This window comes from Ctenopharyngodon idella, chromosome 20 (genome assembly GCF_019924925.1).
Source record: "Ctenopharyngodon idella isolate HZGC_01 chromosome 20, HZGC01, whole genome shotgun sequence".
Lineage (NCBI taxonomy): Eukaryota > Metazoa > Chordata > Actinopteri > Cypriniformes > Xenocyprididae > Ctenopharyngodon > Ctenopharyngodon idella.
In genome coordinates this window covers 12,752,853-12,765,227 of record NC_067239.1, presented here as the reverse complement: position 1 = coordinate 12,765,227, position 12,375 = coordinate 12,752,853, and the positions used below count along the sequence as shown (strand labels likewise).

Genomic DNA, 12,375 nt, shown 5'->3' with positions numbered 1-12,375 from the left:
ACTCACCCCCAAGTTGTTCCAAACCTGTACGAATTTCTTTGTTGAACTGCTGAACACAAAAGAAGATATTCTGAAGAATGTCGGCAATCAGTTGTGGTACACCCTAGACTTCCACAATATTTTTTTCAATACTACGGAAGTCAATGGTGGCCCCCAAATGTTTGGTTACAAACATTCTTTAAAATATCTTCCTTTATGTTCAGCAGAACAAAGAAATTTATACAGGTTTGGAACAACTTGAGGGTGAGTAAATTATGGCAGAATTTTCATTTTTGGGTGAACTATCCCTTTAAGAGAAAAACTGAAGCAGTCTTGAAGTTAATGAGATAATTAAGTGATTAACTGATTATTGAGCATTAGTAAAATCAACTGCAAACAAAAGAAGATTAAACCACTATTAAAAATCTGTCAATATCTGAGCAGAGGATAAAACAACTCCAAAAACAACATTACCAGCTTTACTTATTACTAACCAGATTAACTTTATTTTATACATCTACAGAAGTTCTCATTGAAAATAAAGAGAGGTTTATTCAGAGGTTATTAACATTAAGAGGTTTAGTTAATGTTGATGTTTAAAGCAAAATTGTTTATTTGAAATCATAATATGGTGAGCGGTGTTTGCTTGGTGGGCTCTTGACTCTATTTTTAAATCAATTCTCTTTCAACAATTACAATGTGTATTACTGAGAGCACTTGTGCATTGATAACGAAATATACTAATTACTGCACTTGAGACATTCGAGCAATTGTCTTAAAGTGGCTAAAGTCACTAGCTTTTGTGTTGAAGTATTACAACAATCTGAACAAAAGCTCTATTAAACAAATGTAGCATTCATGATAGAAACATCTCTGTTAAACAACAGCATGAAAAGCAAACACCTCAAAATTGACATCTTTTGTTTAAGAGCCTTTCAATGGTTATTCAGATGTATAGACATCAACACTAATCATACAAACCTCAACAATGGTAACAATCAACAATATGCAATATATGTATAAAAAATTCAGATAAAAAGATCACCTCTGAATATTACTAAGCAAGCTTACAAAACACAGTGAAAACAACAGCAAAAATAAAAGCAGAAAACAGTAAGAAAATTCATCTGCATAATTTATTCATGCTGCAATGCATGCTGGGAGTCATGGATGAGTTTTGTACCCATAATGCATTGCAGCATGAAGCTTTTTTATTGATGCCTGTGTGTCTAAAGGATCCAGTAGCTCAAAACATTTTGTGCACATGTTTTTATTCTCTTTCAGAATATCTGATTGTTTTAATGCTGTTGGATCTCACACTGCAAGTTCCACATTGGGTTGGTGGCACGAGTTAAAATAAAATGAATAACATCACCATTATAAATACTTAAGAGATTTTAGGTGAGCTTATTAAAAGCTCACTTCATAATGTTTTTGTTATCATCAACAAGGAACTGACAACACTTGCCCTCATATGATCGTAGTTTTCTTTGTTATAACAAAAAAATGTTTTATAGACACACAGATACAGCTGCCAGATAAAAATTAACACAAAAAATATGTGGACCAAGAGCTCAACTAAAACAAACAATGATCACCACAATGGTGACTTCAAATGAAACATAAAAAAATCTCTATTAATTCTCAATTAGAACTTTTAGAGATAAAAGTCAATCAGGTTTGTAATAAGTGAAGCTGGTAATGCTGTTTTTGGAGTTGTAATCATCTTCTTGCTGAGATCCTGATAGACTTAATGCGGCACTGCACATACCGAACGGGTTGAGAGTTGCCGAGTACAATTGGGGGTGGAACTGAAAACAGAGCCGTCAAGTCTGCTTCTGTACTGCTTAATAGAGCGCCATCTGTACAAGAATAAAGTTCAACATAAGCCTATACTATTTAAATACCAATAAAGTGGGTCTTTATCAGTGTTATTTTTATAACATGACAAAATATAACATTATTGTTATATGAAGAGATTTTGCTGTTATAAAAACATGGATTTGAGATCATTAGCAGAACCGAAGGTGTCAGAATAAACACAAAACACTTCTCGTAGTCATCATCAGAGCTTGTGCAGCCACTCTGGAGAAACTGCACCGCTGAGTCAGCAATCTTCTCTCGAATCACTCTCGCGGTACTTTGATGGCATACGTCACAGTGATGTGGCGTTGGCGCTGTCTCAAGTTGGACAAAATGTTTAACCAGCATGCGCTGCTTAAAGTCAGACAACGATTGGTTAATGCAGCGCTGCATGAAGTCGAACAAACCTATAGTTTTCTTTTATTTTTGATTTTACTAATGCTCAATCATCACTCAATTAATCACTTATCTCATTAACTTCAAGACTGCTTCAGTGTTTCTCTTAACACTCTGTATAATGGACTCACTCATATAAAAACTGTGCAATGTTCACTGAGGATTTTGCTGTGTATGTTGTACATTTCAGCATCTATCTAAACGTACAAAAAAAGTTTTGTATCTGTACAGTTTTTTTTTTTGTTTTTTTTTTTTTTTTACATTCAAACATAACACAACAGTTATATACGGAGCCCCTAAAGGGACTTAAACTTATCTCATGCTCACAAGAAATTTTCGCACGCTCAACGCGTTACAATTTGGATAGGCTGTCGGTTAAACTGTTTTATTCACTTTGTTCTGCAGACGAAAAAATTAACTACAGTGGCAGTGGTATGCAATGATTTCTCTCATAATAAAAATAATATTACCAAGCATAATTTTATTTCAATCGACAGGAAAAATAACATTAGGAAAATAGCTGCACCTGTTTCTGATAGTGTAATATTTTTGTGTAGATAAAGCAATTCAGAAACAGGTGCAACGAATAAAACGAGCACAAAACTTGTAAATAAATTAATTTATATATATTATATTATTAATTTAATAATATATTGTTCAACAGAAGCATGGGTCGGAGTTTTCTGTGTTGACAGCTCCGTAAAGTAGCCTCATGGAAGTGCTGTAGTTTTGCTGTACCCTATACTAAAAATCTGAAAAGTAGAATAGTAAATAAAATTTTAATTTACTTCTGTTTTTGAACAAATAAAGCAGTAATTGCCGTGATGGGCTGATGGCGCAATACGGCTGTGTGCATTGTCCCATGTTCAAAGGTCCATAAAAAAGGCTGATATGGTAAAAGGTGCTCAAAATTTGGCTTTCGTTAGGGTTGTGCATGATATTTCAAGGCCTCATGTCCACTTTAACAAATTTAACTCTGTGGTGCCGCGAATAGGCTCAGTGTGCATTGTCATATGCCAAATTTAATGGTTCATGAAAAAACCATTGGTACAGTACAGGTGCTGGTCATATAATTAGAATATCATCAAAAAGTTGATTTATTTCACTAATTCCATTCAAAAAGTGAAACTTGTATATTATATTCATTCATTACACACAGACTGATATATTTCAAATGTTTATTTCTTTTAATTTTGATGATTATAACTGACAACTATGGAAAACCCCAAATTCAGTATCTCAGAGAATTAGAATATTACTTAAGACCAATACAAAGAAAGGATTTTTAGAAAGTATGAACATGAAAAGTATGAGCATGTACAGCACTCAATACTTAGTTGGGGCTCCTTTTGCCTGAATTACTGCAGCAATGTGGCGTGGCATGGAGTCGATCAGTCTGTGGCACTGCTCAGGTGTTATAAGAGCCCAGGTTGCTCTGATAGTGGCCTTCAGCTCTTCTGCATTGTTGGGTCTGGCATATCGCATCTTCCTCTTCACAATACCCCATAGATTTTCTATGGGGTTAAGGTCAGGCGAGTTTGCTGGCCAATTAAGAACAGGGATACCATGGTCCTTAAACCAGGTACTGGTAGCTTTGGCACTGTGTGCATTTGCCAAGTCCTGTTGGAAAATGAAATCTGCATCTCCATAAAGTTGGTCAGCAGCAGGAAGCATGAAGTGCTCTAAAACTTCCTGGTATACGGCTGCGTTGACCTTGGACCTCAGAAAACACAGTGGACCAACACCAGCAGATGACATGGCACCCCAAACCATCACTGACTGTGGAAACTTTACACTGGACCTCAAGCAACGTGGATTGTGTGCCTCTCCTCTCTTCCTCCAGACTCTGGGACCCTGATTTCCAAAGGAAATGCAAAATTTACTTTCATCAGAGAACATAACTTTGGACCACTCAGCAGCAGTCTAGTCCTTTTTGTCTTTAGCCCAGGCAAGACGCTTCTGACGCTGTCTGTTGTTCAAGAGTGGCTTGACACAAGGAATGCGACAGCTGAAACCCATGTCTTGCATAAGTCTGTGCGTAGTGGTTCTTGAAGCACTGACTCCAGCTGCAGTCCACTCTTTGTGAATCTCCCCCACATTTTTGAATGGGTTTTGTTTCACAACCCTCTCCAAGGTGCGGTTATCCCTATTGCTTGTACACTTTTTTCTACCACATCTTTTCCTTCCCTTCGCCTCTCTATTAATGTGCTTGGACACAGAGCTCTGTGAATAGCCAGCCTCTTTTGCAATGACCTTTTGTGTCTTGCCCTCCTTGTGCAAGGTGTCAATGGTCATCTTTTGGACAACTGTCAAGTCAGCAGTCTTCCCCATGATTGTGTAGCCTACAGAACTAGACTGAGAGACCATTTAAAGGCCTTTGCAGGTGTTTTGAGTTAATTAGCTGATTAGAGTGTGGCACCAGGTGTCTTCAATATTGAACCTTTTCACAATATTCTAGTTTTCTGAGATACTGAATTTGGGATTTTCCTTAGTTGTCAGTTATAATCATCAAAATTAAAAGAAATAAACATTTGAAATATATCAGTCTGTGTGTAATGAATGAATATAATATACAAGTTTCACTTTTTGAATGGAATTAGTGAAATAAATCAACTTTTTGATGATATTCTAATTATATGACCAGCACCTGTAAAAATGATCAAAATCTGAAATGTCGTTAGGGCAGTGTATTTATATTGTCCCATATAAAAATTATTGGAACAGTAAAATGTAGGCTACTACAATTTTGTATTTCACAAGACCAAAACCCCCTTTATTAAACCACTTTGTCAAATTTAACGCATCCTTACAGGAAAATGCTTATTTGCTTTATTCTATTCTAACAGCGCTTATTGTGAGCAGAGCCACAGACATAAAGGACAGATATAAAGGGAGGCTCACGCTTAAAAATAAATGACAAATGAATAAGTAGCTGGATTCATCCTCATACTAGATGAAGTGCTCTAACAAACTCCAACATTTGAGCACTTTCAGCCCTGCCCAATGCGTTCAGCAATATTGAGCCATCAGCCCATTTCACGGCGTGGTTTCTCGGCTGTCACAGAGGATGCGTTAAAGTGGACACAAAGCCGTGACATTAGAGATATACTGCCCTAACGAAAGCCAAATATTAATTCATGTGCATCCATAATCTTGTTTTCTTCATAGTAAAATGGCAGTGACGCACAAAGGAAATATGTTATAGACAGTATACATTAAACGGAAATTGTAAAGTGTGAGCACGCGAAAGTTTCTCGTGAGCACGCAAATGTTTCTCATGAGCACGCGAAAGTTTCCCATGCGTACATGAAAGTCTAGTGTCAAAGTCAATTTGAAAGATGGGCTAATTGTGACTTTTTATCTCACAATTCTAATATTTTCTCACAACTGCGAGTTTACATCTCGCAATTCAGACTTTTTTCTCACAACTGCGAGTTTATATCTCGCAATTCTGACTTATTTTCTCAGAGATCCAATTCTGAGGGGAAAAAAGACATTATGCTTATTCTGACTTTACAACTTGCAATTCTAAGTTTATATCACGCAATTCTGAGAAAAAAAAAGTCTGAATTGTGAAATAAAAAAATTCACAATTACCTTCTTTTTTATTCTGTGGCAGAAACAAGCTTCCATAAGCAGCAGCAGCAGGCAATTGATTGAGAAAATGGCACTGCCCCCCACTGGCCAGACAACAATTGCTACGTGGGACGAAGTGTACAAACGCATTTCCCAAACATTAGATGTGCCATGGAAAACCGTGAAGGGCATAATCAACAAGCATCATCAACCCAAAGAACAGGGCACCTGTCCAAAATTGATGTAATTCACTAAACACTTTTTATTTTAACACAAAAAGCTACATCTTATACATTAACCACCCACAAACTGGTTTAAAAGGTGCAATCACCACTGAAGTAGCACTGCACAATAAGAGCAGGTCACTGCTGCATCCTCCAAAATATGGCACTCTTAATCGGCCCCAAATAACTGCACTATGCAAATTGATTTCAGCACAGACTTTGTGGGCATGTTTATGCGTGATCTAGACAATTCCTTTAGTGAATCTAGTAAACTGTCTCACTGTACCAAAGAGGGTGGAGGAGGGATGCTGGAAAACTGTTGTAGAACAGAGGTAAGTTGGCCATTAGGTAAATTATCTGTGTGTTCATCCTGAACTTTGTTAATGAAACATTGTTTCTCATCCTGTCAATCAAGCAGAGCGATCACTGCACAATGCAACATATAACAGCAACAGCATACACAGCTTTCTTAACTGTAATGGATACGACGTAGTATAGAATCTTGATTGTAACATTTCAATGTCCAGGTCTAGGACACAAGGTAAAGCTGTGTTTTCTTTTTTTACATAATTTGCAAATGTGAATATCAGCATAAGTTGTCAAATTGAAAGGGATCAGACAGTCCATACAATATACTTGTATGATAGCAGTTGCCATCCCGGGATGGCCGGTGCTCCGATGTTTGCTTCTTTTTTTAAGTGTGTTTTTGTTTTCATGTTATTTTCATTTCATCATTATTTTATGGGCATTAAAGAATTTGTCATGATATTTCATCAAATAAAAATAATAAATAAAATGTTCTTTTTAAAAAACAAAAAACAAAAAGAAAATTAGTAAAATGATCCCAGCATCAGGTCAATAGATGTTGACATTATGGACAGATAAGCAACCTAAAATGTGTAACCCAAGTAGCCCAACATGTGTTCTGTCCAATATTTGGTTTGTGTGCAAGTCTGCTGTTTCACCTTCACTAAGTATTCCAGATCTGAGGAATTGACACAGCGATGCTGCTCAAGGAATTCCAGTTTTTCCACCAGGATGGCGAGTTTCTGTGATGTCTCGTGAGGCTGTTCCAGCTCTTTAAACACAGTTGCTCCAAGAATCAAGTACAGCACCACCAGCAGGAAGACACTCAGCACTGTTTTCCAGCGCATGACGGTTACACGAGGCTCAAAGTCTTCTGGAGACTTCCGCAGCACTGGCTGAGCAGAGAATGAGAGACGAGGTTTGGAGTTATGAATGGCTGTATTAGGATCAAGGAGGTCAGGAGCAGCCACTAAAAAGAAGGGAGATAAGATTTCAGTCTTTAAAATTTGCACAGAACAGAATAAAGTGAATGAATGTGCTTACTAATTACATAAATTTTACAGTGTTAAACATGTTTAAATCATCTTAAACTTTACTTTTATGTTTTTAGCAGTACCCAAAGCAACATACAGGATTGCTGTATGTGGCACAATGCACATAGTTTATGCTACTTTTGGGTACTAGTTAATATTAGCAGCCATGCTACTTTTCCATATCAAAGAAAATATCACATTACACATCAATAATGTACATTTCAACATATAGAGAAAGTGGCGATGGGCAACTTTGTACAGTATTGTGATGCAGTAACAGCTTCTTTGAAGTATGAATTTGAAAAAAAGAAGTGTGCAGTACTCGTAATTTGCATATATATTGCATAATAATCTGATGCAAGGAACACTTTTATATGCATATTGATGACCATAAAAACAAGACACTTCATCAGATTCCCATGCTGTCTTGATTGATTAGACTGTATACTGACTTTACCAACAAAGCACAGATAAGTACACATTAAACCTCTGATTTAGTTCTCTTCTTTCTATACATTGATGATTTGTTCTGTGAGTTTCCTGGCCAGAGTCAGACAGCCATATCTGAACACTCTTTCCCCAGCAATTGATTTTCTGTCATATATGACACAAGGCTTCCCTGCCATTGATGGGTTTCTACTGCAATCCATCCATGTTTTCACAGTTATATGGGGGGGGGGGGGGGGGGGGGGGGGGATTATATGTAAGCATCTTTTATGTAAAATATCTTGCTCAGGACAGTACTTAATAAAAAAAATAACATGCATTTTGTATGATCTCTCTTATTTTGTTACAATTTTGCACATTTTCACAGATTCTGCAAGTGGTTCACATACTTTTTCTTGCCACTGTATATGTAAGTGTGAACTCGTAAAACTCTGCTTACTCTCACCCACATTTTAATTGCACACACCTGCCCATCATTACCTGATCAACAAGGACATCATTTAGTGGCTGTTTACACGACACCGTTTTCAACTAAAAATGGAAAACTTTTTTATGTGTTTTGGCCATTCATTTACACAACAACAGCGTTTTAGTGACCTGAAAATGCAAACTTTTGAAAACAGGTTTCAAAGTGCATGTTTTTGAAAACGATACCATTGTCATCTCCATGTAAAGTGCAAAAACGCAAATCTGTGAAAACAGTGACGGCATACGCATGCGTATTACGTGTTTAGTTTATTGTGACAAATACGTGTTTATTTGTCAACGTGGAATTAAGATATTTCTGTCAAAGCGTGAGAATTCCGTTTTATTAGCCGCTATAGGGAAATAATGAGAAGAATATCAAAGTGCAGTAAACTATTAAAAAAAGGTGGATAGGCATGCGCGGTTGGTGCGAGTGCTCTGTATAAGAATGCGTATGCGCAGGCACGTCAAAGTGACATCGCAAACTACTTGTCTGGCATGCGTAATACAGCATTTTAAGTCATTTTCGCGGATCCGTGTGAACAGGGATAGTTTTGATATTGTTGTCATCTGTACAACGAAAAAACGTTCCGTTTTTAGTACATCGTTGTCATGTAAACGTACCCTTATACTCTGCTCTGACACATACTTTTTCTGGTCTAGTCTTTGTCTACCAAAGGCTGCTCAGACTCTTGAGTTGATCTTACCTGATGGATATACTTACATGGACTTCTCCATCGTCTGTTCACCATCGCCTGTTCTCCATTATTGTTATTCATTGCCTGTCTGTTCCTTTGCTGCCAGTTTCTGGTTTTGGCCCTTCAACCTAATGGATTCCTCTTTCATCATGGGAGAAGTGGAGGAGGACCTCAGCTGCACTGATCCAGTTTCTTCAGGGCCTCCACTGTCCCCTGCGGTCATCCCAGAACCTCCAGAGTCCACTCGAGATTTCCTTCCCGCTGACCCCTCTAGCGCCCCATCCTCCAGTCTGGACACCCCATTGACCCCAATGTGGAGGAGGAGGCGAAGGAGGAAGTAGCCTGCCTCTGAACATTCTAGAGAGAGCTACCGAGTCTGGTGGTCCCAGAGCTCTTGAGTCCGGTAGTCCCAGAGCTCCCAAGTCTGACAGTCCCAGAGTTCCCATGTCCGGTGGTCTCAGAGCTTACAAGTCCAGTGGTCCAGGTGGTCCCAGATCAATTAGTCTCAGTGGTCCCAAGTCCTGTGATCCCTGTCACGGCCATGGAGGCTCAACTTTCTCTCCTTCGTCTTGGGCCACAGAGGCTAGTTCCTTGCAACTTCATCTCGGCCACAGAGGCCATACATTGCTCCCTCATCTCAGCCACAGAGGTTGTTCCTCGCTTGTACATCTCGGCCATTGCATCAGAGACTGTGTCACTCTCCTTCTCTGGTTCCATCTGCTCCACCCTGGTCCTCAACCCAGCTGGTTGCATTGGGCTGGTATCCATTGCGGCTGCCCCTGACTAAAGATATTTCTAGTCCACTAGTAGTTGTCCATTTAAGCCATTAACTAATCACATGTTTATATTAATTTAATCACTTAAATATACTGAGGGGCAGAATATATGCCTTGTGCTCAAGTGCACGCATAAAGCTTACCACAAAGCACTGGCAAAAGTAATGATTATGAATGTATCAGAAAAAAATAGCAAGTTTATTATTAAAAATTAACATTTCAATTGTTTATTAATAAACTATTGTTTTCTGAGACAGTGTCAGCAAGATGATGATGATGCTGACTTGTCATCTCTATAGTAACGCACCTATAGAGAGAAACGCAATTTTCGCAACGCAAAAGAGTATTTGTTTTCGATTCGAATTGGGTCATTTAAAAGTAGACGTTTCAAGCTTTCTATATTTCTCATGTCTGTGAGGGAAGTAGCCTGTACGCTGAGTTTCGGTTCATTTATGTGACACGCTGTTGTACAGGGAGACCGAGACGGCAGAAAGTGCATCCTGTTTGTTTTCTTTATTTTACAAAAGCACAAATTTTGCTGTTTTTGTGAGTCTACACAAATAAAAGTAGACCCTTTACAGTTCGGAATGATGTATTACTCTTATCTGTATGAAAAAAAATAACAGTGTTTTAAGCATAGACTGTAAAAAAATATGGACGTGGTGTCCGTGACGTCACCCGTAGATTTCTGAAGAGCACTTTTGAAGCGAAAATGAGGCCGCTGCCCTCTTAGCAGTGCGTCACTCCCGGATAACTGAAAATGGGCAAAGAGGCGGGACGTGCCTGACGTGCCTGGTTGCTGAAACCATGCCCGCCTAGCTCGACGTGATCATGTTAGCAGGCAAAGGAGCTATCTATCTATCTTAGATACTATCTAAAATATTAATAAAGATAACAAGTTATATCATTAGAAAGTTATAAAGGTTTACTCTCAATATACGGTGTCTTTTTTACGATATATAGATGCTCCAGCATCAGTAATTAATTTGTGTTGGGTGTGCAAATAACAGCATGAAAAATCAAATGGGACTTCATACCTTTATAATGAAATAGCGATCGCGAGATGAATCCAAGCGGCACTTGGGTAAAAATGTCCATGAGTGTCCATTGAAAAACAAAAAACTTAAAAAAGTACTTTTTGTCCACAAAAGCGTTAAATCCATGAAATATTGATATATTATCCATTGTTTGCATCACATTTCTTCTGAATGATCTGCTCTCTATCATCGTTCTTCAAGAAATGATGCAAAATATAATTTTTCAAAATAGTGCAGCAGTTTTAGTTATAATATCCAAGCAGTGCTGTCAGAGTTTAATATTCTCCCACCATTGTCATTGTAGTAAATCTCACAAACAAAACTTTAAGCCAATGCCACGATCCAACAACGTGTGTTCTGTTTATCTTCCGCATGCGTGCAAATGTACACAGACGCACATCAGTCTCGACCATTAACGCAGCAAGCCATATTATTTTATAACTGTATAAAATAGTCCCGAAAAAAAAAGCACAAACACGGCAGAGATGCCAAATTCAGTGGCTGGAATTAGCTGAGGTGACGGCTCACAGACAGCAGCGGCAATCTACCTGTCACTCAAGTGACCACGCCCATAATTATGCAGAACTTTAAGGCTTAATATAATTTAAATGGATGAGTTATAAAAAAATTCACCCCCCTCAGAGTTATCATGAAGGGCAAAATTAGCAGTATAGACCAAAACCACAATTTGATCCAGGCTGTAAACATGTTTTTTTCTGCTGTAAAGTTGGCCATATTAACATGTGGGTCAATGAGATTCTGCTCTCTTTTGCAGCCTGTCCCTAGCGGCCAGTCGATGAATTGCAGTTTAAGTCACTTCCGTATTGGCTTCACGAGAAACTGGGGGAGGTTGCCTCTTGGTTTTAAGTTGAAAAAAAATCTGTGATTGCGGTGGCGCCTCCATGTAGTGCAGTAAAGCTGCCTTTAGTTGCCTTTCACACGCCGCACGAATGCTTTGATATATAATAGCGCACTTTTATCTAGGTTAACGTTAGAGCAAGCAGCCATGTAAAGTTGCTACTACTTCAAATGAACTGTTTCAAATAATAAGCCATATTTGAGGTCAATGGATGATAGGCAAACGTTTGAATTTCCTGCCCGACATACTGTGATCACCACATGGACCCGCCTTTAACGACCTGTCCCTCACGGACTGTGTGACTTCGCAACTTCCTGTAGAGTTTTTTTCTGTGACTAGCCGACTAATAAAATCTTGGTTGACTAAGCCTCTTCTAGTTAATGTTTAGTCGACTATTAGGGGGCAGCCCTAGAATTCATCTCTGCCGGCTCAACCATGGTCTCCTGCTCGGCCAGCTCTCCTAAGGCTCCCGTTTGGCTGGCACTCCAGAGGACCCTCCGCTAAGCTGGAACGCCAGACATCTCTTGCTTAGCTGGCACGCCAAACGTCTCCCACTCTTGCTGGCACACCTAAAGTCTCCCACTCCGCTGGCACTACTAAGATGTCCCACTCCGCTTGCACTCCCAAGGTCTCCCACTCTACCAGCACTCCCAAGGTCTCCTGCTCTGCCGACTGCTACACCTTGGTTGCTTCCTCCATCACCTCCATCAGGAGA

The 12,375-nt window shown here is 38.8% G+C and overlaps 1 protein-coding gene across 2 annotated transcripts in view; it reads right to left on the bottom strand.

Annotated features, from left to right (window-relative positions):
• Nucleotides 1–12,375, bottom strand: part of kcnk2b (potassium channel, subfamily K, member 2b) — an 83,274-nt gene that overhangs the window by 59,480 nt on the left and 11,419 nt on the right. For both annotated transcript variants that reach the window (XM_051875586.1, XM_051875587.1), the window contains exon 2: nucleotides 7,004–7,314. In XM_051875586.1, coding sequence (XP_051731546.1) covers nucleotides 7,004–7,314 — 311 coding nt within the window. The remainder of the gene's footprint in view (nucleotides 1–7,003; nucleotides 7,315–12,375) is intronic.